Source organism: Anabas testudineus, chromosome 10, assembly GCF_900324465.2.
Source record: "Anabas testudineus chromosome 10, fAnaTes1.2, whole genome shotgun sequence".
Lineage (NCBI taxonomy): Eukaryota > Metazoa > Chordata > Actinopteri > Anabantiformes > Anabantidae > Anabas > Anabas testudineus.
The window spans coordinates 9,441,615-9,469,545 of record NC_046619.1 but is presented as its reverse complement, the minus strand read 5'-3'; the positions used below and the strand labels follow the sequence as shown (position 1 = coordinate 9,469,545).

General features: G+C 39.9%; 3 protein-coding genes across 3 annotated transcripts; all 3 read right to left on the bottom strand.

Moving 5' to 3' along the window:
* Window positions 1-10: 10 nt before the first annotated feature.
* si:ch211-153b23.4 (Grp1_Fun34_YaaH and SUA5 domain-containing protein) lies at window positions 11-4,136 on the bottom strand. The gene is made up of 9 exons (XM_026357072.1): window positions 4,081-4,136; window positions 3,515-3,628; window positions 1,689-3,365; window positions 1,503-1,602; window positions 1,265-1,413; window positions 1,064-1,176; window positions 882-971; window positions 671-793; window positions 11-572 (listed from the first exon to the last, which is right to left on the bottom strand). The coding sequence occupies exons 1-9, from the start codon at window positions 4,133-4,135 to the stop codon at window positions 360-362; spliced, it is 2,634 nt and encodes an 877-aa protein (XP_026212857.1). The 5' UTR covers window position 4,136; the 3' UTR covers window positions 11-359.
* Window positions 4,137-5,850: 1,714 nt separating this feature from the next.
* Window positions 5,851-7,960, bottom strand: zgc:174917 (uncharacterized protein LOC565650 homolog). Its single transcript, XM_026358044.1, has 7 exons — window positions 7,883-7,960; window positions 7,380-7,573; window positions 6,951-7,212; window positions 6,768-6,859; window positions 6,509-6,648; window positions 6,304-6,408; window positions 5,851-6,201 (listed from the first exon to the last, which is right to left on the bottom strand). The coding sequence occupies exons 2-7, from the start codon at window positions 7,507-7,509 to the stop codon at window positions 6,124-6,126; spliced, it is 807 nt and encodes a 268-aa protein (XP_026213829.1). The 5' UTR covers window positions 7,510-7,573; window positions 7,883-7,960; the 3' UTR covers window positions 5,851-6,123.
* Window positions 7,961-9,330: 1,370 nt separating this feature from the next.
* On the bottom strand, window positions 9,331-14,978 carry si:ch211-153b23.7. Its single transcript, XM_026357053.1, has 7 exons — window positions 14,743-14,978; window positions 12,036-12,186; window positions 11,457-11,600; window positions 11,140-11,268; window positions 10,785-11,030; window positions 10,364-10,489; window positions 9,331-10,024 (listed from the first exon to the last, which is right to left on the bottom strand). The coding sequence occupies exons 1-7, from the start codon at window positions 14,883-14,885 to the stop codon at window positions 9,800-9,802; spliced, it is 1,164 nt and encodes a 387-aa protein (XP_026212838.1). The 5' UTR covers window positions 14,886-14,978; the 3' UTR covers window positions 9,331-9,799.
* Between the last annotated feature and the right edge of the window lie 12,953 nt (window positions 14,979-27,931).

The window sequence follows — 27,931 nt, the reverse complement described above, 5'->3', positions numbered from 1 at the left end:
ACATCTACAGTACACTTGGAAATAACTTTTATTTTGAAAGTGCGCAGATGTAATCTAAAATCTGAGACAAATTAGACAATATACAATAAAATGTAATAAAATAAATAATATATAAAGAAAACAAACATTAAACTTATGTATATATAGTATCATATTACAAGTGCAATAGTTCAAGTACATGAGTAATACAAAATGCACACAAATATGCCTGCCTCCTACATAAAAGAAAAAAATAAAATAAAATAAAACATAATTTTAAAACATAAAATTAAAAACAAATCCATTATTGGAAGAATATTCTATTAACAAATTACTTCAGCTTTTATTTACATTTGACTTTATATTACTGCATTACATTATTACTGCTCTGACCCATTTCTGAGGACAGGACTTCCTTCAAGTGAAACTGTAGATGGTGTCGCGCTTCCAGTTCCTCTTCCTGACTCTGTTGTATTTTCTTCTTCTGAACTTAGGTTCCCTTCTGTATCTGGTAGATCTAGATCATATTCAAAACCTGGATTTGTCTGCCCCTGTCTGTGTCTCCTCTGAACCTCCTCAAAGATTTGAAGAACCTTCAAAACAAGCAAATCAAGGAGGAGAGAAATAGTTACAGCAAACATTTAACATAAATCTTTAACTCAGAGTTAAAGGAACAATATATTTATATTACCTTTGATTTGGGAATCAGACCCACTCTGAAGAAACCAATGTGTCCTGTGTCAATCTTAGTGCAGTCGACCACAGTAGATGCAATATTTTCAGGGGAGGCGCCATCACATAGAACACCATCCACCTTAAAAAAAAAAAAAAGCAAATACAATTAACAGCAAAGAAGTGAAACACAAATGTCTGTTGTATTTAATAAACCTAACAAACATTACTTTGTCTCCCAACTTTGCATAAACTTGGTTGTGGTGAGTTGTGTCTGCTTCGCCTGTAGGGTTAGCTGAGGTTACTGCAATGGGCCCCACCTGCAAGAATGAAAATAGTTCTTTCACCAAAGGCTGTTCTGACAAGTTCACTTATAACTTATATCCAGTGGTGCTTTTTTATTATCCTCTACCAGATGCATGAGATGTGTGGCCACAGAACAGTCTGGGTTTCTGATTGCAATGCTTTGTGGAGTTCCTATATGTTTGGCAGCATCTCCTAAACCAAAGGTGTCCATCCAAGGACCTGAGTGAAAGAAGAAACCAATATAATGCTCATCCTGCAACATGATTTACAAGGAGATGCAAACCTACAAATAGAAACAAACACCTGCCTCTGGGTATAACCATGCTAATGGATGATGGCCACGCAGCCTTCATGAAGTCCAGCAGCAGAGGGCTTAGCAGGTGTTGCACCGGTTCCAGTTGCTTGATGGAGGAGATCCACAAGGACATGGGCCGGTCCTGTGCCTGCTTCTTCACTCTGACATCACACACAATAATTAGAGATGAACAAGAGTGACTCAATCAACTAATGCATTCACAGGCAAACTGATAAAACTAGAAACTCACTTGTAAGCTTTAACAACTGCATCAGGCCTGTTGCAAGCTGCCACCAGCACATAGACAGTGTCAGTAGGCATTCCACATATGCCACCATTTTTCATGATTTCTGCAGAAGGGAAGAGAAAAAGTTTTATGTTAAGTGCATAAATAACCATTTCTTCTAGAGCAAAATTACTGTATATGATATCTCACCTGCAATCTGATGGACAGATGTGGCCTTGCGGGCTGGTACATGTGGACAGATACTTGCTCCTCCCCCAACCCCACTCAGCTTGACTAAAGGTTTCCCTAAGGGGATCTGTGGGGACTGGAAAGTGCTGTTGAAAATGTGAGCCAAGAAACAATAAAAACTGACAAGGCCAAAGATGATGGTGACTCCGATGTCGTAACCGTAAGGCAGGCTACCAACTGCATCTAGCAGGAAGCTAATGAGGATGAGCTGGAAGGTGAACGCATAGACAAACCACACAACATTTAGAAACAGTGCTGCGGCTGTAACTAAACAGTTAAACAGCATGAAACTGATGATCCCAACAGCCACATTAAAGCCTCTGCTTTGACCGTACAGGCCACCGTATCGTGTCAACCCCCACACACTCCACATCATCCCATAGAGAATGAAGACTGTGCTCTCAAAGGTTTTACCCCGAGCAAAAGCTACTGAGCCACAAAGTAGCTGGAGAGCCCCACCAGCCACCACCACCCAGGGCAGAACCAGCACAGACAGAGGATCATTACTATTAACTGTGGCTGTGATGGCAAAAGCAGCCAACACACTGCAGGCATGGCCCAACACCTCTGCATCAGCATATTTAGAATAACCCAGGTAAGGTGTGTGTCGCGCTGTATCATGTGCTCTAAGTGTAAGACTGTGCATCCTGGTAACTAAAGCCTTGAAATAGCCCTGTCCTGTGGGGATCTTGACAGTGGACACCATGTTGAATGTGGAAATTAAAATCATGCCAGCAGAGGCTACAAATATGGCTGCTTGTACACCCTGAGTGCCGCCTTGAAAGAATCCTTGAGGCTGGGCTGCAATGGCAATACAATATGCTGTGAAGAACAATTGGTAGAGCCCCTCGACCAAGCTCTTCTGACAACTGAACACAGCCAGGATGAAGAAGAGCACAGAGAAGACGACGGGGAAGGGAACAGGGGAGAGTGGCTGAATAGAGTAAAATGACAGGAGGGCACTGTAACCCTCCGCAAATTTCAGCAGAGCTGTGAAGCCATAAAAAGTGGCGGCTAGTGTGTCCATGGCTCGGTAAAAGAGGACACACATGCCAAGCTGGAAGACTCCAGCTGTCCACAGCCAGGGGACATGACCGGTGGAGAGCTGGGGGACCACACCTAACAGAGGACAAGCTAACACACATGCAGAAAGCAAGTTCATCACCAAACCCACGGACACAGCATCACCACACCCCTGGTTCTGTACTGCTTTCAGTTCAGCTTTTCTCTTCAGACGTGTTGCTGGAGGTTCCACTTTGCCCTGGGTGATAATGGACAACAGGCGTCCAAAACCAAAGTAAACACCCACCACACAGACAAGGAGGTAGTTAGCAGCTGTGGCAGACTGACCAAAACCTGCAGCTGACAGACCAGCGATTTGATGGGCACATGCAAAACTAATGCAGATGGCTATGAGAGCCAGAACTGCTTTCTTTACCATGACTGCAACACTGCCTATTATGAGAAGGGCTAAGGTAAATGCTGCCAGACCAGGAACTAGAGAGGATCTTAGCTCTGCGGGCTGCAGCACTGCTTGTCCCACAAGAATGTAGACTAGACCTGAACCACACCACAGGGCGGAGACAGTTAGACACAGAGTGGAAAACAACTGGGCATGGGACAGACTGCGACAGATACCTAAGAGACAAAGAGAAAAGAGAGGAGAGGGACCAGGGAGAAGATTATGATTGGTACAAATAAATAAATAAACAAAATAAACACAAACACATATACTGTATATTTATTTATTTACTATTTTAATTTTAAATGCTGTTAACAGAACCCACCTGCATAAGCTAAGAGGGCTGCAATAATGAGAAGCACAATCCCCAGTGCAGTATGGGGGATGAAGTCTTTTTCTGGAGAACTGGCATAACTGTTCACCAACAGCAGGAGGGAACCTGTAGGTAAAGAAAAACCCATTAGAGGCACCTGTTCTGCCAACAGAATAAAAAAAAAACGGTTCCAATTTTTCCACATTTTTATTTAAAAAAGTGTAATTCAATATCCTCATGTGTTTATTTTGTGACAAATTATTAGTTTGATAAAACTTTACTACTATCTACAACAGCGTGTTTGTTTTTATGAAAAGAGCTGTAATGTACAGTAATATTATGATGTATTGCAGTTTAAATTTTTTACAGCTTTAAAAAGCATGTGAAGCCAAATAAGTGCCTTTTAAAGCCTGGTTAGTTGTTTCAATTTTATTAGGGTCTAAATTAAAAAAAAAGTTTGATACCAAAATACAGAATGCCATGTTATTTTAATACTATTATTGTTATTTTAAACAAAGTCTCTAATTTTACGCTTATGACCGTGTAGCAGTAGAACAAAGAAGGAAATGCCAGCTCACCTCCAGAGATGCCCAGGATGCCCACAGAGCCGTGCAGAGAGTGGAGCTGATCCATAGCCGCACTGTGACCGTCGGACGGCGTGCGGCTCCTTTATACTGCTGCGTGTGACGTCACCACGTAGGAGAGACCTGAGCGGAGCGTCTCCACCTGAGGAGGAAATCCGACTCATCTCTGAGAGTAAAGATAAAAATCACTGAGTCCCAGTGAGACTGTCGGAAAATCCGCGATCATGACACGTAGTTCGGAAGGACACGATGTAGGTGAACTGATTTATAAATAATAATAAGTATAGTTAATGCTTCACTTTTCTTCTAAACGTACAAAACTACACTGAATTACTCTCCAAACATCATGCATATAAGAATTTATTAATTTTGTAAATCACATTTATACATTTGAAACTGTAAATAATAGATCTGCAACACATATCTTTTTACATTTGTCAATGCTCTGAATGATACGGTATCATTTGACTTATTTATTATCAGCAAAAATGTACTCATAGACTCCCTGTATGTTTCTTTACATTTGTTTTTTTTTATCATTCCCATCCACATAACTTTAAATGAAAGTGTGGAATCAACTCATATAATCAGCATTTAGTTCTTGTGTCATTATTATTGTCATTACAGAAGTTGTTGAGTTACATAAGTTATTGAGAGAAATGATTCAGCTGTTTGTCTCTGAAGCCAATCAGAAAAATCCATCAGTTTCCCTGTTATGTTTAAGGTAAATGATGTCAGCCTTTTTGACAGCTGGCTGTGGGAGGAGATGGAGAGGCAACCAGAGGCACACCTTGATTACACAATTTAGAAACTGGGCTCAATACATCTACATCTACTAAATTAATTATTTATTATTTTTAGTTATGAAAGTACAAGTGCAAGAAGCATGAGGGAACTAGTGAAACAAACAAGTGTCTTTTATAATAAGTCATTTATTGCATTCTGCTCATCCTGTTCTCCGTAGAGTTGACAGCAGCTCTTCACCTCACGTGGCTCTCTAATTTCTTTATGTAAGCATGTGCGACACGTGTCTAAAAAGCAGTGACACAAGACAAAGAGTGTGAATGGAAAGTGAAATAGATTTTTATAATCAGGAGTCTGTAATGGCATAATATAAAACTAAATCTCCAATTTTAACTGTCTATTTGTGTTTGTTTTCAGCTGGCCATGTGGTCAGACAGGTGTGTTGAATGAGACAGACTTACATGTGAAGGAGGTTGTGGTCAAAAACAGAGCCAAGTACACAAAGTACTTGCTCTAAAAAAGTTCCCTTTAGGCTTTATTTAATTTTTCTACTGTGTGTCCTGAGCACATTTGTAGACTCTGTAATCCTTTTCTACTTCATTCAATAAATCATACCAGAACAGGAAATCTTTTAACTCTTAAAAACATTTTAAGCTTTTTCTGCAACAGCACATTGTGCTATATATTTCACAGCCCTTGTCAAAATGCAACTATTCAAACAGACAACCCTGAATCGGTATGGTGCTTGGAGACTGATAAGAAATAACTTAATAAATTTAATTTGATGGATGGAGCTCAGTGTTTTCATGTTAATGCAGTGAACCATGATTCTAATACGCTGAGAGACAGCTGTAAGTTACAAATGAATTTTGGATGCAGATATTTTAGATAGGCCTGCTTCAAACTAAAACAAGGTGTGTTTATCCTTTAGTGATTGAAGTGCTCACTTGTGGATTTTGAAGATTGTGTATTTCGTAATTACAAAAAACAAAACAGCCTTTTGGGTTAAGTTGAAATAAATGTATTTATTGATTGATTTATTGATAAGTCCTTAATATTTAGCAAAATATGAAGTGAAGTGACAAAACAGAAATTCTGAAGTTTACTGACAGACTGGGTTATTCTATCATTAAGTAACAGACATTTCAGTTCTAGACAATTTAGCACAAACTCTTTTACATTTTTTACTCTCTGTGGTGATTTTATTATTAAATTAACTTTTCATAAATACAATATATTAATTTCGAATGTGGAAACATTTGCTGTTGTGAGTACGAAGCCACAGGAACGTGTTCATTTGGAGAAATGGTTGAACATGTCCGTTCCACTGACCAGAATTGTTGCATGAAATTTCCTGGGACGATCAGGATCCTAAAAGGAACAGAAGTGAATTAAGGTAAATACAGGGAAGTGCAAGCGCAATTGTATTCTGCTTAGAATGTGGAAATAAATCAGCTGTTATATTTGTCTCACCTCTGTGGGATAAGCACAGGTGGGAACATAACGTATAACAAACCCACAGCGTCTCTTCGGTGATGTGTTTGCATCACTGGCATGTACAAGGAGCCCATCGTGAATCTTAAAAAAAAAAAAAAAAAAAATCCCAAATGAAGCTGACCTTGTGTTATTTACAACCATTTTTATTACCTTCTTAATTTGACAAGAGAAGTGAACTCACAGACATCTGCCCAGCTAACAGAGGGCAAAACACAGCTTCCTCCACCTGCACAAGCTCTGCTGGGATCTCCTGGTTGACTGACAGCATGTTTCCAGGGCGGGAGGCTTGGCGATGGGGCAACATGCCAGAGCAGTGGCTGCCTACAGTACCATGAAGGCAAGAAAATGAGAGTTGTCTACAGGCCGTTTATTTCATATATTACATTTCATTAGTTCAGGTTCAACCTGGAACATATTCACAGCTGAGGGATGTTTGTTACCTGGGATGACCTGGAGGGCACCGTTCTCTTTCTGTGAGTCATCTAAAGCGAGCCACACCGACAGAACAGGGCCACCAGCAATACCCCAGTACCTGTGGACAAAGAAAGTGTATTTAGAGAAAAACAAATCACCTTTACAGAATCCAAAACCTCCTCTGTATTTCTTCAGGGTGTGAACGTTACTTCATATCCTGATGCCAGGCCACGTATGGAAGTTCATCCTCTTTAACGCCGGCGTCAGGTTTGGTTTCTCCTTCTTCCTTTGCCTGGGTTTTGGCTGGTTTGAGTGCTGGGTATTTACAGATGAAGCGAGAGTCCAGCAAGATGACATCACATCCTAGGACGTCTGTGACCACTTGTAAAACACGTGGGTGTTTGGCCAGGCTCATTACCCAGGGATACTGAAGGTGAACATTGTGGAGGCTGTATTGGGTGTATTCTTCACCTGGAGATGCACACAAAACCACGATTTCTCTATATACTTAAAAAAACATACTTAGAGTGCTGTAGAAATGCATAGATCTAAAATGCGCTCACAACTAAACCCAATTGTGATACATTTGGCTTCTTTTTCTGACAACCTCCATCTCCATGTCCTCTAATAGTGCTTACCAAATTCCTTCTCCAGCTCAGAAAAGGCATGTCTGGCCTCTCTTAATTCGGTCTCATTCAACACAGGCAGGGCTGAGAGGTAGCCCTGCTGGTTGTAGAGCTCCTGCACTTTAGCTGTAGTCGTAGTCATCTCTGTCGGTGTTTCACTGCTGATGCCTCAGGATTTCTGCTTCCTAAAATGTGTAAGGCTGACACTGTTGGTTGTATTAGGATGTAAAAAGGGAGAGAGAAAGACACTGTTTAAATGAGGCAAAATTTAGTGGAACAAAATTACATTTATTTGACTTATGGTTTTTTATTTAAATTAATTAATTTAATTTAAACAACACTTCAGGATATTTAGGAATTCAGTTTGCTGTCTGTGTTAAAAGTTTGTCTTTGAATCTAATTGTCTTTACCCTGAAAACACTTTTTGCAGTTTAAACCAGTCCATGCTCATTATGTATCTTTCCAATAATGTCTACCATATTAGTCATTGTAAATAAATATTATTGTGGTCATACCTGTCCGCTGTTCAGCGTTCTCTTGCTCCGTCTCTGTCTCTGACACCGGACTCTACCAAATCTCTCGTCTGAGAGTTTATATAGCACAGAGAGGACCTCTGGGACATTCCAGCTGTCTTATTAGCATCTTAAAATGTGTCCAATGATGACATGTTGGCAAATGACCCTTTCCGCATTTCAAAGAAACAGAAGCAAAAGGTGCAATGATTGAGCAATTAAAGACTGAACCGTGAGACCTACAACACTTGTTCCACACACTCACTCACTCACACACACACACACACACACACACACACACACACACACACACACACACACACACACACACACACACACACACACACACAAAGACTCATTGTTCTGTAGACATGGAGGATCTTCTTGGTGACTGATACTATTTATTTCCCAGTATGTCAGATAATCTTATCAAGACCTAATATTACATTTTCTGCTACTTGTAAGGAACTAAAAAAGGGATTATTACCCATTTCATGGGACAAAGGCTTATTTCATTTTGTGTGTGGTGCGAATGAGGTTGGTGAAGAACTAAAGATATTTAAAGAAAAGGTAAAAATTTCCTCTTTCACTTCAACTCAATAAATAATTCTGTTCAGCCACCTTCTTCTTCAATTAATTTTTACTATAACTACAGTCACATATAGATCATTATTATTTTTATTATTATTATTATGGTTAGATTTTTCCTCTTTTTTGTTTCAGTGTCCATTTACTGTATGTGTAATGTTCAATCTAATTTATATATGTACTGTAGTTCCAAATCACAACAGATTCATCTCAAGGCACTTCACATATTAGGTCAAGAATTTATAAAGTTACACAGAGAGAAACTTAATCCCGCTTTGACCAAGCACTGGGCGACAATGGAGAGGAAACCCTGCCTTTATTCGAAGAAACAATCCAGCAGAACCATTGTGTGTGTTCATTTTAAATGCCATTAATGTTTTATTTTTCAATATTATGTTTTTTTAATATTATTTATTAAGGTGAGTGTTTTATAGTGATATCTAATCTAATATTTACAATTTCACACAGTAACCTTCCGGGAATGCTGAGAAAAACTCCAAGGTAAAACCCCCAGTTGCACAGTGTCTTTGTGAGGACATGCGTCAGTTGTTCCGTCTTAGATATGGACAAATGACCAGGAACGAGCAGCAGTAAATACTTCAACTTCCTTCAGCGACAGAGCAAACATTAACTCTGCAGCATGCTCCAGGGGCATTTCACCAACCCATGACGGCTGTCCTGGGGGTATGAACACCTAAATGGAACTTCCATGTCTGACTTGTGGCCTTGAAAGCACATTTTATGACGTGCTCGGCTTTTCATTGAGAAATACAATTTGGAAGAAAAGCTTTTACAGACTGAATAAATTCAGTGGTCATTTAAACAAATATAGCATCAACAATAATGTGGAAAAAAACGGGAGAAGCAGGCAACAATGCTTAGATCAATTATTGTGCATTTTATTATTCTATTTATGGTGCTTTAAAAAATATATTAAAAAAATACAACTTATATTAAAAAGCTATATATTATCTGTTAAATATACCAAAGCTAATAGCTGATTCTGTGACATAACATGCTAAAATCCTTTGTACACTATGACGTACAATTTCATTTAAACCTTTTAATGAAGTTTAACAACAAGATACCCTGAAGAACACAAGCTGCATTATGAAGTCCCACAGATTTCTTCCTGCGGGGACACGTCCATCATTACTTTTTTCAAATATACTCAGATAATGCTGCTGTTATGGACAGACAACACACTTATTCACATATTCAGATTCGTGACCAAGTGCAGCACTTGTACAACGTTAGGTTTTCTAAATGATCTTATTGTCTGCGATATCATTGACTTTAGCTTTCACTGGTTTAATCTTCTCCCTCTGAGCCTCATTCTGACTCTTTTTCCCTGTTTGGATGCTTTGGGCAGAGTGGGTGGTGCTGTTTACTTTTCTCTCCACTTTGTGTCCTCTTATCACCTCCTACTGGCTGCTGCTCGTTATTACAGCGGTGTATGAGCACAGGGTCCTTGTTTGGGGACGTTTTCTTTAACAGTCGCTGCAGCATCTGTTTGTCAGATCGCTCACGTCGAAAGTCATCCTCATAAACCTTGAGCTTTGTCGATAGCAGAACAACAAACACAATCAGTAAGTCCAATACATCATAATATCCACATCAGTAGTATGTATTAGTATTAGAAGTATATTTTAAATCCCTTAAAGTGATGTGACTTTATTTAAAACAACCATAATACTGAAGTGTATTTTAAAATACACACAATCCCTACTTGCTGCATATTTACCAATATTCAACTTAGACTTACAACATTTAAATACTCAAATGTGGCATGAGGCCAGCACTGCTTCAGCTTTACCTTTGTCATTTTTAAGTCATAGTCCTTTGTATTTGTGCGTGTGTTTGTGTGCATGTGTACTGACATTTAGAACAGCATACCTGCTCTTGCAGTAGTGCCACCTGTTGGCGCATCTCCTCCCTCTTCTTCCTCAGCCTCCGGTTCTCCTGTTGTGTGTGTTTGTGATCATTATGCTCCGTCATGTATTCTGCTTCATAAATCTGGGTCTGCTGACACAAAACATCAATATGACAGTGAACCAATATTAAAGCCATATCTTGTGATCTGGATATATATATATATATATATATATATATATATATATGTTTTATTATGGTTTGAGCAAATTTCACAAATCAGCACAGAGCTGCCACTTGGTGGTGCAGTTCCACTGTCTAATTCAAGTCCTTGTTTAATCATTAAGAAAATCCTTCCCTGGCAACAGTGAGTTGTCATCAGTTCTGCTTTCATCACGTCAGAAATGAGAAAACTTTTGATGCCGTGCCGGAGAGAGCAGCCTACCTGACATCTCAGTACGTCTAGCTGCTCTTTTAGATACTGCATTTCTTGCCCGGAGTCTCCCAGTGTTCCCAGTGGCGTACAGCTGTTATGGCTCTTTATCTGCCTCCCTGTCTCCAAACTGGAAGAAGCTGGGAATAACGAGGATGAGGGGTGGTATTCAGTGATGTTACTGGGTGACAAGTCGGCAACTCCGGGATTACTGGTAGGGCATGAAACGGGACCACGTACCAGAGCGTTAAAGCTGCCCTTTAGTGAAAACACAAGACAAAGCAATGAACAACTTTCAAGACAATACTGACATTAAGTAATATGCTAAATGTGCTCATGTAAACAGACCCAGTGGGAAGTATGTTACCTGTTTGGCAGGTGTGCAGCCCATCTCTGGGTGGCGCATCCTGCTCTCCAGCAACCTAATGTATTCTTGCAGCTCCTGGTTCTTCTTCAGCTCCTGCATCAATGCCTGCTCGTAGTACTCCTTTGCACTCTGCAACCATGCAAAGTAGTAACCCTCACACGTGTGCACCACAAATGTTACACTATCTACCACAATCCTGCACTTGATCGTCTACAGTTTTGGAGTTCCCCCATGCTGTATGCTGACTTCTGAGGACATATATCAATGCATCCATCTTGGGGTTTTGTGAACGTTTGAAGCATCATTTGCATGTTTACCTGCTGATGCTCCACCTTGAGCAGCAGTCTACTGTTGAGCTGTTTGATGGCTGTGTTCTCCAGCTCCAGGGCCTCCAATCTGTGCTGTAGACTCAGTGTGGCGCTGCGGTACACCTGGTCCCAGTCCTCATTCAGCTTCATCAGCTGTAACATACCATTATTATCACCTTCACATAATCATCACTGCTACTGGCTTTGCTGCCGCAGCCACTGATTGCACTGTTCATTTCATGTTTACCACTGTCATTGTCAGTCTGTCCTTACAACAATGTGGGCATCAGGAAGTGAGATTAGGTTAGTGAGATAAAACACTCTACACTTGTACTTTCACTTAATACTTAACAGTGTACATCATTTGAGAGAATAATTCTCCCTTGTCTTTTTATAAAAGCAGCATCTAATTAAAATCAGGAAGCAAAGGTTGTATAATTGTGAAAAATGTAACATTAATGATGATTCTTCACAGCTTAGCAGCAGTTTTCTCACACCGCCCACGGTCGTCCAAGAGAACGAAATGTAATTGCCAACATCAAATGTGGACCTGTAGAGAATCTGCACTGGTTTAGTTTGATGTTGTACCTCTTTGTTGACTCTACGGAGCTCGGTGTTCTTGTTTAGCAGCAGCAGTTTTTCCTGGTCAGTGGAGGTGACTGTCATGCTCTCTGTGATCAGAGTGACCTGCTCCTCTGTAGACAGCAACCTGCCACCCACAGAACTCACATCTTCTGTCCTGCACACACACCAACACACACAAAAGTCTTTTTTATTGTATTCACAATATACAGAGGATATGTGCCAAAAATAAAGACATGATGGAGAATATTAGTAGAGGATTTCCATTAATAAGCAAACACATATATGCTCAAAAAGAATGTCCAGGTACTTGAACACCCACTCGCACAGAGTGCACTTCCAGAGAATCGAATCGGAGCTATTATGCACGCCCACGCACACACATGCATGCACAGTCACATTACGCACTCAATATACACAGACACACAAACACACACGCACACACAAAGAGTGGTGTATTTCTTTACATCTATTCTCCGGGCCAATAAAAATCTGTGTTTACTATCAGATGCATTTGCATATCGACAGCCCCTGGAAACAATGTGGGTGGTGATCTCTGGAAAATGTTGATTCCTATTAAAACCTTCTGGAGAAAAGAAAAATATTTGCAAAGATTAATTAGTCAAACTAGCTTCTTATTGTGTGGTCCTGTCTAAGAGGAGTAGCTGACAGGGAGGCAAAAGCCAAGGGGGGACCTGCTCGAGGAAGAACACACAGCACTACATGTGGGCCCCAGGGCTACATCACACAAACATACTGTAGCATGGCTGTAACCTCAGAGAGATAAGTGCTACTCAAAAACCAATCTGCGATCACATCTCGTCCTGCTCAAGGCTAAACTCCTACGCAAACACATGCTTTCATCCACTTATTTACAGAGTCCTGCTACGTGAAAACTGGCGTTAGTCAAATTCAGAAATTGTTAGGTCAGGTCAAGGCAGCACAAATCGAAACATGCCACGTTATTTAATGCAAATGTGACATGTAACTGGTTTGGCGTGTGTACAGTATGTGGGCTAGCTTAGCTGAACATAGAGACAGGAAATGGGGAAATAGCTAAACTCTGTTTGAAGTCAGCAAAAGACCTAGAGAAAGCCCCTAGAAATTGCACTGTAAAAATGCAACCTCTAGGTGGGACTTACAAATGGAGGGGGACTGTTTTTCTTCAGGCCCTAGTGATTTTCTGGAGTTTCCACTGGCTACTTGACAACACGACACTGACACACCCTGTAAAATCACAACTGACTGTTTTGACTCATTGGTTTTCGAAGGTTTAAGTTTCAAAAACAGTGGTAATTGATAATCAGTTGCTGGCTTCTTAATGTCATTATGTATTGTTATGAATGGTAACAATCTTCTCATATAGCTCACAGCAAGAAAGGGAAATTCCCCAAATGTTTAATTACATCTTTAGGTAAAACAGCTGGACAACATTAAAATGTGTTGTTACGTGGGCTAAGACACAGGCTTTTTATTAATTTCCTGAGAAATTAACTAGAGTAATGATATGTTATATATTTTCCAAAGATACTGTATATTGAAGGATCTGTAAAACAGAAGGGCCTTATCAGATAATCAAAAAGACTTATTACATGAAAGTTAAGTTTACCCAGTGCCTAAATATTTGTCTCACTCTGCATGCTGAGCCATCTGTCATCCCTCTGGGTTCAACAAGGCAAGGAAAGGGCTTTAGTGAAATCTGTTTATGGCTACTAATGAGTGAATCATCCACAGCTCTGTAGTTTGGAAAGTGTAGGATGAAGGCAGACGCTTAAATTAAAGTAACCAGTATGAACACATAATGCAGATGTTTTTTAACCTGTCTTGGCAAGTCAGCACTGTGTTTTCCATTCTACAGGGACCACGCTATGTCTCCTGTATCCAGAGCCTTTTCCCTTTTGGCTCCTCTGACAGCCCATTTACACCGTGTGACCCAGTTTACCATAGTTTTCAATCGTATGCTGTCTGAAATGCCACGGCTTCCCACAGCAATGTGCCAATTTACTGTCACGTCATATGATTTAGAGTTTCTTTTGGTGGCAACTCATCACATAGATGATGTGTAGCTGGTCAGACACTAAGTTTCCCCTACAGAGAAGTGTGGAGTTTCGCTATTTCGCCATGGTTATTTTAAGGCTCTATAATGATTGTGTAGGTAGTGTGGGTCATAGCATTTATGAAGTGCGGTCGTGACTATTAGTCACTTACATTTAAAAGAAGTGAAATTATATAATCAATATATTAGGGAATATTAGTATTGTGAAATAACAAACTGGAGTCTGTATCTTTACTGTTTGACCTCATGGGAAACTCCACAGTCACTCTTTATTCCTCCTCCCACTGAAATGAACTTTTTCACCAAGCAGCTCCAACAATGTGATCGAAATACAATTTATTTTTGCTGTAGGCTCTAAACTGTTACCAGAACTTCAGAGATTAAACAAAATGATCAAACTGTGGATCATATGGCTTCAGTTAGTCTCAAACCTTAAGTAAATAATAATCATTAACTTGATATTTACAGGAACCTACATAATATTCATAAATACTACCTTATTACTTATTGTAAAATGGTCAGTATTTGTTAACATTCAGTCAGAGGGCTATTGATTTAAACTCGGGTATTAAAGGATGTGGATGGTGATAATAGTTTAGTATATTATTTATTATTCCTTTTTCGATGTCAAGAAAATCATGAACATACTCTACATACCATAATTCTTCAGTTGATTTGTGTTCCTGTTGGCTCGGAGGGAGGCTGCTATGACTCTTAAGTGAAGTGTCTTTCTGTGTTCCTGCTGCTGATGAAGATGATAATGATGAGGAAGATGACAAGGACAACACATCTCCATCCATGACTGAGCGAAGTCTGAAAAAATGCTAAAGCAGTTCTAGACACAGAGCAAAGTTTCTCTTCAACAACCCGTCGCTAAGCATGTGGTGGAAAGTAAATACTGTCGTCAGTATTCATACATAGCAAAAGAGGAAGTAGCCGAGCCACATGATGCAAAGTTCAGAAAATAGGAAGTGACACGGCCAAACTGTGTAAGCTTTATGTTAAAAAGGGCCTGTCCCGCTGTGGTTTTTTTTTTTTTTTTTTTTACTTTATTGTGCATTACACACTGTGACCATACATTACTCACAATTTAAGTAGATTTGTTGTTTTGATATCATTGGACGAGCCTGAATATTTATTCTGTGTACTGTGCCTTTATGGTGTCTGTGTGCTCAGAGACTGTTGCTTGTTGTTGTCTTATGTTTTTAAATGAGCAATTGTGGAAGGAACTGAGAGGTTTGCATCTGAATAGATATGCATAATTTGTGCATGATTATATATTGCAGGACATGTAACTGATAATAATGGTAACACATGCATTTATTCATGACAAATAATGATAGGGTCAGGTTGATTGCATTCACCAGTCTGCTCATTACTGGGAATGAAGGAAGTGGGCTGCAACAGGTTAATTAGTAAATCGGATGTTCATCCTAGGGACAATCACGTAAATTAAAGGATTTTGGTTAATTATCCTCTTAGTCAGGCTAAGCTGTCTTTTATTAACACTAAGAGAATTAATTTGCCAACCTCGTTACACATTCTACTTCCCTAACAGATTTAAAGTACTTGAGGTAAAGAACGTCTGGCAAAACAAAAAGCAACACTTCCCTAAAGCTGATGGAGATCTACTGTAGAGTATGACAATTTATGTTGAAAGATCAAAAGTAATCCTCATTTAACTTTATCACTTTCTCAACTTAATCTTTTTTTTTCCATATGACAAAAATTATTTATTTTTAGACACACTAGCAGCATGGCTGTAGAGACAGTCAGTGTGTGTGATTACAATAAATAAGATTTAATATGGTAAAAGAAATAAAATTGTAAACACAACACTGACATATTGTTGATAGGACAACAAACTTATTGCCTATTTACACATTCAGCATTAACTGAGCAGTGAGTTTCTCACCTCCTGATTAAGTCTAATACTTTCTTTCCTTTAAGCTCCATTCTTAAAGGAGGTGTGAAGCTCTTCAGTTGCTAAATTCAGCATATTTACCTTCTATTTGTTGAACTGTCTCCGTGACACTTTGATTCACAGAAATAAACAAACCTCATTTAATAGACCAAGAGCAGATCATTATCTTCTAACTAACTTTTAGAAGAAGAAATAAAAATACCATAACATTTTAACTGAACTGTCCTGTTTCACATAGGCTTACCCTCTAAAGCTATTGCTATTCTATTCTTTCCATCTATACTCATGCTACACTATGACTGCATGACATTTACTGTGAGAACCAACAAACTTATCCTATGTATGTCTTTGCCTCAGGACACTAAGAATAAGATTTGAGAGCATATGACCTCTGAGCAGCACTTACTATACTGTCATAAACCCAGGGGTTCAGTTTAGCCTTTGGAGATCTTTGTAGTCCTTACTCTCATACTGGGATCATTCCCATATGCAGTGGATGCAGTAACAGCACAATAGTCTGTCCTCTCTTTCAGAACATGAACAAGATAGACTAGGACTGAATTAGATCAGGATGACCTACCATGGTCTACCCAGCTTGCTCCTCTACTCGATCACATAGTTGTACACAGTGGTTCTTCTGAGCACGCTCAATAACTCTAATGTAAGTAGTTGTATTTGAGGACTGGTTGTGGTCTGAATGGCTCCACTATGCTGATACCACTGATCTCTTGCTCACTGGATCAGGTAGGGGAGGAGTGACAGGCTGTGACAACGATTTCTCCAAAGCGCACCAGTCATCCCGGGTCCCCTTTGTCTGCAGTGACTGTACCGTGACCCTCACCTAAATGAAGGGGATTCATGTCCAGTGCAATGTTGCTAGTAGCTAGGCAGCTTCTCTCACACTGTGTGCAGTATGTGGTGTAGTGTATATAGTGCTTTGCTATATCCCAGTAGTGAATGCTGGTTATGTATTGTAAGCACAGATTCTATGGGTATAGGTACAGCCCTCTAAGCTGCAGGGCCCAAATAGTTTATTTTATCGACTGAAGAAAAAGAGGTGTTTAGGTTGAGAGCAGTTCTTTGATTCTCAGGGTTATTCAAGAAAGACATGCAGTCTCTCTTGAGTATGCATGAGCTTACATGGGATGAACCTAGCCTTAGAGGGCAGAGTCTATATTCATAGTGAGGCTCTGTTTCCAATACGTAACCAACATTATCTACTGTGGTGTCCATATCTACAGGGCTGAGTCAAAATTGCTGTCATTTTATCATCTGATGCACCACCCTTAGATAAATGTTGGAGAGGCAACAAAATGTGTCAGCCCGGTGGCTCTGGCTTGCTCCAGCGATTTCATTCATATGCCTGCGCCATCTATCATCGACGCCAGAGTATTGCTGCGCCAAGCAGAGGCTTTGCTCGGAGGCCCAAAGAGGGAGAAGCGATGCAGTGCCTTTATTGACCCAGGCTACTGTCAAAGCCAAGGACAAATGGGCTGCTGCTCCATGGAGGAATTGATTTTTAGTCCAACAGGAGAATGTGGAGAGGAATAGAGAGTGTCCCATGAAGTAAGGACGAGTGAGAGGTGGATAGCTTTCCTGAGTTAATGCTGTTCATGTCTGTGTCTGAATTCTTCATCAGCTAAAAGCTGAGAAGCTCAGATTTTTTTTGTTAAAATGTCATGAAGCATTTTCCAGTCTCTCCTGGTTTACCACTAAGGGAAATTACATAGTGTATGCAGGATAGCTTATATGCGAGCTTGCACTTTCACACAAACGTGCACACACAGAGATGCAGCTTGTGTCTTAGTCAACTGTGCCATGCTTTTAATTGCTTTTTTTTCTGTCATAATTTCATATAATGCATGTATTGTTGTTGTTTGAATGCAACAAACTAAAATATGCCATGTGTCTAACACTTAAGCATTTACAGTGATGTTGATTGAAGTGTGTTGTCTCTGAAAAATAAATACACACATAAGCACACACTCCAGTGCTGCTTCACATGAAGCCAGCGCAGCAGATGTGCATACATTTCTCTGCTCTGGGTAGCAAATTAAAACGAGATTAGCATAAAAAGAAAACAAATGGAAACGATGCTGCTGTTTAAAGTCACACTGCAAAGCTTTAAAATTTTGCATCAAGAGCAGAAAAGCAAACAGATAATCGGATCAAAGGTTCTGCTACCCACACAAAAATACCAGATGACTTTTCACACATCTAAGTCTATTCATACGTGTTGGGTGTTAGCCCACTATTGTGCACTATAAGAGAAAAGGAAACTTTTGTGTGTACTTTTTTCTAGGGGAGCTAAGTAAAGTCTGATGAAGTGATGTCACTTGAGTCAACACCAGTTTGTTTTGAAATGTGAAACTGAAATAGAGGTGTAGTTACAAAAAAATAGTTTACTAGGCCTCTGTAGATTAGTTCTAAAGATAAAAACAGCATTATCAGCATTATCTCTTAAATAACAGTTGCCAAAAAACTAGAAATAAAAAACATTAAATTACATAAAATAGAAGAATACACTGTATATTATTCTGTTTTGCTTCTGTGCCCTCCTGCAGTAGGAATCAATGAAGAGAGCCACAGACACTTTAGAGCAGTTGGTAAATAATAAGTGAAGTAATGCTTTCAGTTTTCATGTACTGTAACGCATTGTTTTTATAGATTAACATTCTCCTCTGACTCCCTTGGAAAAGCTGCAGTCTGAGTTCAGCTAAGTTTTAATGTGACACCCGCTATTAATTTGGCCAGTTAATCACAAATGCTCACTATTCTCCATTAACTAAGCTTTTAATGCTCCTATTAAGAATTAATGTCACCCTACTTTGTACTTCAACATGGGTGAGTTCATTAGAGACAATCTCTGAACACTGCTCTTCTCTTCGTGACCATGAAAAAATACATCATAGCCCCAGTTTACTCTCAACTTATAAAAAGGAGCAAATATAACTTGGTCAATTTAAATGTGTAGCCCAGGAAGTCTTTGTATAATCGAGATCTGTGTTTTAAATTCCATCCACATAAGCTTTGCTTCGTTCTGTCTTTCTGTTTTGGTTATTTCATTTCACCCTTGTTTCTTTCATTCCAGCTTTTGTTTCTCCTCTATTCTTCTATCAGCACAGGACAACAAGACTCGAACACTTTGCATATCTGCCTTAGACTTGAACCAGGTAGTTATGACCTCTATTTATCAGCTGTAGGAATTGTAACAGGTGACAAAAAGATATAGTGGCCCTGTGCGCTTCTGCTGTTTACACTGTGAATCACAATATCAGAGAGTGAAAGGACAATTACAGGGAAATGCTGCCTGGATCTTTCTCATTTAATTAGAAATGGTATTGAGCTGGTTTCTTCCTATTTTACTGACTACCAGAGGGAGAGGACAAGACCAAGTACAGGTACAGTTACAGCTACAAGCAATCTGTTGAGTGTGTGCACTTAATTAATACTAATACAATATCATAGCAGGCTCCATCTTAAGGACATAATTTTCTACCAATCTTTGCATCCTAATCTGTGCAGTGGTTTGGTGCTGTAGGGTCCAAACTGAGGAAGGGAGAGAAGGAGGAATGTATGGAACAGTTGAAACATCCGGCTTCAAAATATGTCCTTCATCATATTTGTAAAATACCAAAGATGAATTCCTGATGAATTATCCTTTTGTAAATGACTCCCTGCAACTTGAGCCTTTAGTTCATCCTGGATACAGCAGAACTGAACACTTGAATCTAACACGAGATGACAATTGAGTCTGTCAGCATCATTCATGTGTCGATCACTGGATTTCCATATGACAGCTTGAGCCACGTTTTGATCTTCACCTGTACCTGCAGATCTCACACCAGCCATGACAATGAGCGCGCTCATAACTCTATTCCACTGGTTCTGGATAGCTAATCTCTCCAGCAGCTGTTTGAGGTTAGTATATACGACATGCTACATTTGCTGGACAGCCCCTTGTTGCATTGCAATAACTCTTTGCATTACATATGAATGAACGCACAGAGCAACACATACAGTCCTTGCACACAGAACATTACAGTCATTTCACGACTGTGGTTATTACATAGCAGCAGCAAAGTAAATAGAAGTTCCATGCCCTGTGAAATAATGAGTGTATTTGTATGCTGCACCTAGCATTGGTGAAATACTGAGCGAGTTGGACAGGAAAATAAACTGTGGTCTGTGGGAATGTAAGCTGAAGGGGGCAGGGTGGCTCTGAGCCTGCACGCTCTGGATCAGCCTGACAGAATCAATGGGATCAATTAACATAGGGCCGACTGAAAGCAAACACTATATCAAATCCATTTGTAATCCACTACGTGTTTCTTCAGTGCATATGTTTGGACATGTGAGTATTTTGAGGACATGGAAAGAGACCATGAAAAAAAGATGATGATGAATCTCCTCACTGACAAGACTGGTCTGAGCTGGTGAAAAATGAGGAAAGAAATCGAGAGGGCAGAGCTAAAACAAACAAGCCAAACATTTCCTAAGTCAATGAAACATTTTCAAAGGGTAATGAAAAGAATCTACTAGTTTCTCCAGTGTAAGAAGGGCGTTCAAACGTCTTCGTTTTGTAGCTTTTAAACTGGATTTACAATATACTTAATACTAGGAGTTAATGGCAGTCCTGTCGATGGTACCCTTGGTTTAATTATGTTATTCGAGGTCGAGGCAGATGGCCGCCCACTCTGTAAGGTCTTAAACGTCACACTGTAAAGTGCCTTGAGATCACTTCTGTTGTGAATTGGCACTATACAAATAAAACTGAACTGAATTGAATATTCACAGTATTGTATGTTGTCTTCCCTTTATAAGTACAAGTAAATACAAGCAGCCAAAGCAATCAAATCTCTGTAGATGCTGTAGCCCCAGTAGTAGTAACATTTTTCAGGAGATCTGAATTCATACATTAGTTATGGCGGCTGCGTGCATAGGCTCCTACAACATAGCAAATCTTGATAAAGAATATAATGTAAATGCTCACAGCTTTAAAGCTTTTCCTACATAAGTGTAGTCTCAGATACCAATCTGCTATAATCCTGATTAAATCATTTCATATCTTCTCAGGCACATAAAACTGTGCAGTGCTCTCTCCATTACGATGACATTGACTTAGTAAAAATGGTGGAGTGACCCTTTTTATGAAACACAGAGGTAAGACTGCATTTGACTTGTTGATGTGACATGTGTTGATGCAGCGTCTTTCACAGTGATTTGAGCAAGGGCATGTGAAAACAGATGTTTTGCATATATTTACCGTGGGTCTTTGATTGACACTCACCTCTTTTTTGAGGTCACAATATCATCCAGGGAGGCAAATCTTGGTAAGGGTTTGTTATAGTATATAGGGGCACTACCCTTCCCAGGTTCCAGACAGTTAATTTCTGCCGTTCCCTGCTTCTCATTTACTCAAAGCCAATATGACTATTTATGTGGAGAGCTGGGAAATGATAAATGATGGTGTGCTGCCTAATAAATATGAAATCCCTGGATCATTAGCTGGATTAGATTGGAGGGAAAAGTGCATAATCAGCCCATGGATGCACTGTAGTCAGGGAGCCATCGATATCATTGCATCAGCTCACCGTCAGAAAGGCAGAGATAGTTAAAGAGACAGCAGGAGAGACATTTACAGAGAAAAGGAAAGGAGGAGAAAAAGAGAAATCTGAAATGAGTAATTCAGTAACGGACAGAAAGTTGGATGAAGCAATTACAGAATATAAGCGTATATTTAACCTTCAAATGACTTGAGATTGTTTAGCCGTGCAATTTGAAGAAGAAGTTTCCTGTCAGTAGAATCGTACGGAGGTGAGAAGTGGGAAAACATTGGTGATGAAAACATGCTTTCCTGTGTTGTCAGATTTATTGTGCTGACCTCGCCTTACATCCAGTGTTGTTCTTTTCTCTTTAGCCTCCAGCTAAGGCTCAGAGACGGTGGAGAAGTGATGCCATTGAGTGCTGCAGCGGGCCATCCCTCCAGCCCAATGACAGGCCAGTCGATGTGTTTAATCAGCCAAAGACACGCTATAAGGAAACAGGCTCTTCATCTAAGAAGTGCTGATACATAGATTCATCTCACCTTCAGCCATTACAGCATATGTGCCTTCCCTGATCTGGTAGAGCCACGTGCATGGAGTCTTTTTTTTTTTTTTTTTTTTTTTGACTGCCACTCATTAGCTCTAGTTTTTACAGAGATCATGGTATAATACAGTGTTTATACTGTGTGACACTGTGTGGCATTTACATTATGTTGGTATACACCCACACACGTGATACATATACACACAATGCTGTGGTAAACAAACAGCTGACAGATGACGAACAATGATGCTGGAACAATGTTACATTTCAAGCATGAAATACTCTTTGATCTCATTTTCCCAGAGTGTTTACCTGCTGTGTCTCATGGGAACAATATCATTTCTAAGTATAAAGTGCGTGATCAAAACAACAGATGAATCTGGTTTCCTGTGTGACTCCTTTTCACCACTGATAAATAATAAAGATGAATGGAAAGATTTTCTGTTCAGGAGGCTACAGAATTTACAGATTTTACCTGTCCAGGCGTCAGTGCTACAGAATGTAAAGCCCTCCTCACACGGTAATGCCAAGCTACTTTAGATTTGTAAGCTCTTGGCCAAATCATAACGATGAGATATTATCTATCCAACACTTGTACTCTGGATAACCTGCACCGCATTCTTTTGGGACTGTAAAAAATGAGCAGTGGAAGATGTCATTGTCTTTCATGGAACAGTAACTTTTCCAAAGCAGCTTTCTTCAAGCAATAAAAGTCTGAAAAACTCAGTAGTGGAGACATAAGAGTTTTAGAGAATGAAATGAAACAACATCAGCGGTTTAACGTTGATCCACACATGTCCATCATATCATTATCATGCTTTCACGGTATGTTACTGTACTATAGTCTCTGATGAGGTTTATTTCTGGTCAAACTTTCAGTGGCAGTGTGGGAAATTGGTTTTATGTAATTTATTCCTTCTTCTTATCCTCTGATGGAGGCCAAGATTTCACAGAAAATAAACTCTATTTAGGTTTTTTTTCAAATAGATTTCTTTGAGGATATGACTTGTAAGATTACATTTCCTCTTACATCATCATTTTCCATCTGCTTTGTGTCCTCCCACTCCCAGAAAATGGGCTGATGGAGGCACTGCTGCAACACTCACGGTTTCCCTATTCGTCCCACTGCCCCTCGACCCGGCCCAGCATCGTTAGCTCACCGCAGGCCTAATTGGACTGTGTCTAATAACTGCAGTCCCAGGGGTGTGCTCTAATGAATAGAGAATATAATTAATGCCATGGTGACGGATATTGGCTCACAGGCCTCAGGCAGGACCTGCTCAGCATTCGACTTCTTCTCCAACTTATCTTGTTCTGTCTCTCTCTGCCTCTCCATCCACTCTACTGAGCAATCAGAGCATTATTAGCATTGTATCTCCATCTACATTTCACCCATTGGGCTCTGCTCCAGAGTGATCACTGTTCTGCTAAAGCCACACTAAGCTAAACTTTCATCTGAGATAGCTGATCAAGTGAAGCCCTGAAACTGTGTGGCACTACACTGATATTAATCCTGTTGTAAACATGGCTGTGGCTGTCTGCCCCACTGCTCTCTGTGTTTGTTCTTTTACTAGTCACAGGACTTCACGGTGTGAATTTTAAGCATGTTTGTGAATAGTTGTGGGTGGATGCTTGAGTCCGTGTGTGCGCGTGGTACCGGTGCTGCCGTTATGTGTCAATGGGGCATCCAGGTGAATCGAACAAAAGACGGAGGAGTGAGCAGCCAGCTGCTCTGCCCCTCAGTGAGCACTCCTGCAGGCATCTATCTAGCTGTCCAGCACTGTGTCACGCCTCACAGCAAGATGCTGATGGATTCACCCTCAATCCTGCCCTTTCCCCTTTCTCTCTATGTCTCTCATCCCTGCCCTTACTCCTCCATCTTTCTGCCATCCAGTCCATTCTTCTAACTTCCTCGCTTCCATGTTATCTCATGTACAGTCAGATTTCATAATTTACTTTGTCACTCATGTTGGAGCGGCGTGAGACAGGGGTTTGACTTTGAGGGTGCAACATGGTAATTTCTGCAAGGAAGCAAAAGATAATTTTGTGCGCTTTTCTGATTGGTTTACTCCTGAAATATGTAAGAGTTATTATTTTGGTAACAGTGTGAGCCAAGGATCGATGCTAAGAATGCTCAAACGATTGGTTTGGAAAGGTAAATACTTTGTGGCACACTACAGCCCCCCTGTGTTAACTAACTGCCACTGCACCTCACAGTTACGATTACAGTGCTTGCAGTTTGAGTGACAGCTTCTCTGGCCAGGCGTGGGTCCAGGGTAAGCTCCTAATGAGTCTCCAGCAGGGAACAACATGGGAGAGGAGTAGGGGATAAGAAGAGCTGGAAGGAGAGAGAAACACAGCTGGCAGCATAGAGAGCTGCAGTAAGAGAGGCTGCAAAAAAGCTGAAGTCAAAACAAGGTGTTGCACCATCGCGTCAGTTGTCCAGGCATTAAGCTAGACTGGAATGTATCACTTAGGCGAGACTACACAGTGAAACTGCATCTGCACACTGTTGATGATCGTGCAGGAGATAAATGAACAAATGCCTGCACAAATGTTCTCTGTAGCTTTTATGCATGTGCATGCAGCAGTGTGTTTGTGTAGTCTACTGCATGTCTTTGTATCTGTGTGTTTAGGTCATGTGTATTTGCTTGAGTGTACATGTCCATGGTTGCCATGGTATCACTTCTCCCTGACTGACAGGTCATTATTGAACACGGATCGCCTCATATTTATCTTACTGGCAGAGTAAGTCGCGTAAGTCAAACCATTATGTTAAAACCATTACAAGGAGACTGAATTCATGACATGCATGGATTCTATGCCAGTTAGCTGAAATAGCTATAAACGGATTAAATTAAGTATGCAAACATCCTGACTGACATGCTGCATTATATTGATCATTTCATGGACGGGTTTCTGTCTTTGCAATGTATTTATGTGGAATAGTAATAAAGGCTTTGCTTGAATTAAATGGATATTGGCTTTCCTTTTTGCTCATATGTGCAAACTAGTGTGTGTCTTGTGTGTGTATGACAGAATAATGATACCATAAAAGCTGCCATTCAACATCTTAACATTACAGCACACTACACTCCACTGCACTGACCTTGGCTGTAATTGCAACAGGACCTTTTCTTTTATGCATTGGTCACTGGGACAGAGGAATTAAATGTCAACCCTGAGGAGGAGGAAGCAAGGTATGGCACGGTATCGGATTGGAAGCTCTCCAAAATATCCGGCATTTAGTGTTACTATTCCCTCTGCTCCCTTCGCTAGAGAGCCCTAGTCTCACCATGTACACACACACACACACACACACCAACAAGTACTTGGAAACATGTCAGAAACAGTAAAACTCTCCACTGAAATGGATACTAATGGAATTCTGTGGGAGTGAATTTAATTGCAGAGCACATGGAGAAAACACTACACACACACACGCACATCCTTTCATTGATGCCGACAGGCACGAAACACATACACACACGTACAAATACAAGAACTATATGCGCACGCTCACGCGCAGACACACAAGCGCTTGTCACTAAGAAGTACAGAAGACAGAGGGTATTCACATTTGGTGGAGAAATAGAGCATGTGGTGACAGCAGAGGGGCGGGAGCATCCAGAGGGAGTCGGTGGTGTGCAGCAGAGGGGAACAGCTTTGAGCCAAGGTTCCTCAGAGTCACAGGGGGAGGAATACAACGCCAAGCTTTTTAAAAGGTTTTTCTCCTCAAAAAAAAAAAAAAAAAAATTATATACATAATGGTTTTGCTCTGTGATCCCACTATTACATTCTAGTACTACTTTGAGGTACTTCAAATTGATGCTGGATTAAATTTTGTTGTATCTATGAAGCAGGTACATTTTTGTATTGCCATGCCTTGTGTCACCTGTGTTGACGCGAAATGCCAAATATTTGTATTAAAGTTTACCTTTCATACTTTTGTGTTTGTTGATCAAGGTAGAGTTGATCCTCTTATGCTACTAGTAGTTAGATTTCTGACACAACAGACATTTATCTGATATCTAGTTTGACACAGTGAGAGTCTTCTTCTTTCATACTGTCAATATGCCATGGCAGATTTGTCTTCCTTTTTATTTTTTTCTCACTAGCTGTCTTAAAATAAATGTTCCTCTTTTGATTTTGTGATCTTTGAAAATTGCACATGACAGTATAAAATCTGAAAATGGATATTACTGAAGCTTTGTAGAGCTTTTCAGATTTTAAACAAGAAGGGCAAAGTATACTTACTGTATATGCTTAGCATGATGCATGATGTGTTTATGATCAGTGAACTTAGAAAAACTCTAAAATCATATCTAATGTCATTTGACTTTTTTCTGCAGTTCTCTTCACTAACCTTTCTCAATGGTAAACTCTTGTTCGAATCCCAGAAGATCAGTTTGTCACATTTCCCATGAAGGTGAAGATGAATGTGTCTCTAATCATGTATGAAGGTTAAGTCCGCTATTGTTATATGTCTCACCAGCAGAGGCCGAACATCAACCTCTCCTAATAATTAGGACCTAGATCATGCCGGTCAGCAATACAAGCAAAAGGGCAACTTCCTGTAGCACCTGCCTTTCCAGAGGTTTTGAGGCTCAGTAAAGCAACATACGAGACAAATCTCGAATTATACGCCACATCTGACTTGGAACCTTATATTAATACCTAACTTGCAATTACACATAAAGGAAGAATGTGTCATTTCTTTTTACAATGAGAGAGTCGTGGAGTTTTAGTTCTCATTCAACCCGACTCGCCAACGTCTTGAAATGCTAATAAAAACTGCAATTTGTGATGTATAGTACATCAAACTAGGGGTGGGCAATATAGCAAAGATATCAGATATCATATTTTCTTTTAAGGCAGCGTTACAATTCATCATTAAATGAATGGTCAAACTCAGTAAAGGTTCAGAAATGTGGCTAAACTATAAATCAGCTGTTGTAGCAAAAGACTAGATGTTGTAAATTCTGTGTTGACTCGGATTCAGACTGCAGCAGTGGATCAGCTGTGTTGGAAAAAGATTTGCAGCTGGGCATTTGAGCAGTATTTTGAAACCATCATCTTTCAGGTTTTATAGGAAACATAAATGTCACTGCATTAGTTATCTCATTTTAGCACCTACCTGTCCTGTGATACAGGCTGCCTTTCTCAAATGCTATCTGAAGGTTGACTCATGGACTTCCTTGTTGTTCGGCAGAAACATTTCAGAAACATTCCAAGTAACTTCTTCAGTCCAGTTGCTATGACTCAACTTACAGATAACTTCACCTGGAGAATTCACAGACATTTCTCTAATGCTGTTGCTGCAGTTTCGTTGGACCTTGTAGCTGTGTAGTTGTGGCCGATGCACTCACGTGGGGTACTGTCACTGTTTGACTGTCAGCATACTGATTTGGGTGTTTCCGTATGAAGTGATTATAAAGGTTTGTTTTGTTCTCATCCAACATTCAAACCTCTCTTTGCAACAACTGCGAATTTGGTAACTGTATTTTACACCATGTCTGTAAAGTCCAGGCTATTTCAATACAAACACAGTGTGTCTACTCTTGTATATAATAACAATAATTGGGAGTTACAGCATGATGATATCCTGTTTTGATGTTGATGTTGCACTCAACATGCTACTAATTAATATTTTTCACCGGGTCAAGTGAAACCCTGAGGGTATTGCTTTAATTACTAAGAATCAACACATCTAGTATGTAGCTCTATGAAACTTTCAACTGTTTTTAACCTAATCTTTGTTAATAATAAAAACTAATATATTATTAATACATTACATTACATTACATTACATACATATACATTAATCAGTAA

Excerpts from the sequence above, each read along its gene's own strand:
- zgc:174917 (XM_026358044.1), bottom strand. The coding sequence starts at position 7,509 with ATGACTACGACTACAGCTAAAGTGCAGGAGCTCTACAACCAGCAGGGC. Across the intron at positions 7,213-7,379 it reads TGAGCTGGAGAAGGAATTTG|GTGAAGAATACACCCAATAC; the intron begins GTAAGCACTATT and ends GTGCATCTCCAG. Across the intron at positions 6,409-6,508 it reads TGTTAGCTGGGCAGATGTCT|ATTCACGATGGGCTCCTTGT; the intron begins GTGAGTTCACTT and ends TTTTTTTTTAAG.
- si:ch211-153b23.7 (XM_026357053.1), bottom strand. The coding sequence starts at position 14,885 with ATGGATGGAGATGTGTTGTCCTTGTCATCTTCCTCATCATTATCATCT. Across the intron at positions 12,187-14,742 it reads AAATCAACTGAAGAATTATG|GACAGAAGATGTGAGTTCTG; the intron begins GTATGTAGAGTA and ends GTGTGTGTGCAG. Across the intron at positions 11,031-11,139 it reads GCTGCACACCTGCCAAACAG|GGCAGCTTTAACGCTCTGGT; the intron begins GTAACATACTTC and ends TTTTCACTAAAG.
- si:ch211-153b23.4 (XM_026357072.1), bottom strand. The coding sequence starts at position 4,135 with ATGGATCAGCTCCACTCTCTGCACGGCTCTGTGGGCATCCTGGGCATC. Across the intron at positions 794-881 it reads ATGCAAAGTTGGGAGACAAA|GTGGATGGTGTTCTATGTGA; the intron begins GTAATGTTTGTT and ends TTTTTTTTTAAG. Across the intron at positions 573-670 it reads GTCTGATTCCCAAATCAAAG|GTTCTTCAAATCTTTGAGGA; the intron begins GTAATATAAATA and ends CTTGTTTTGAAG.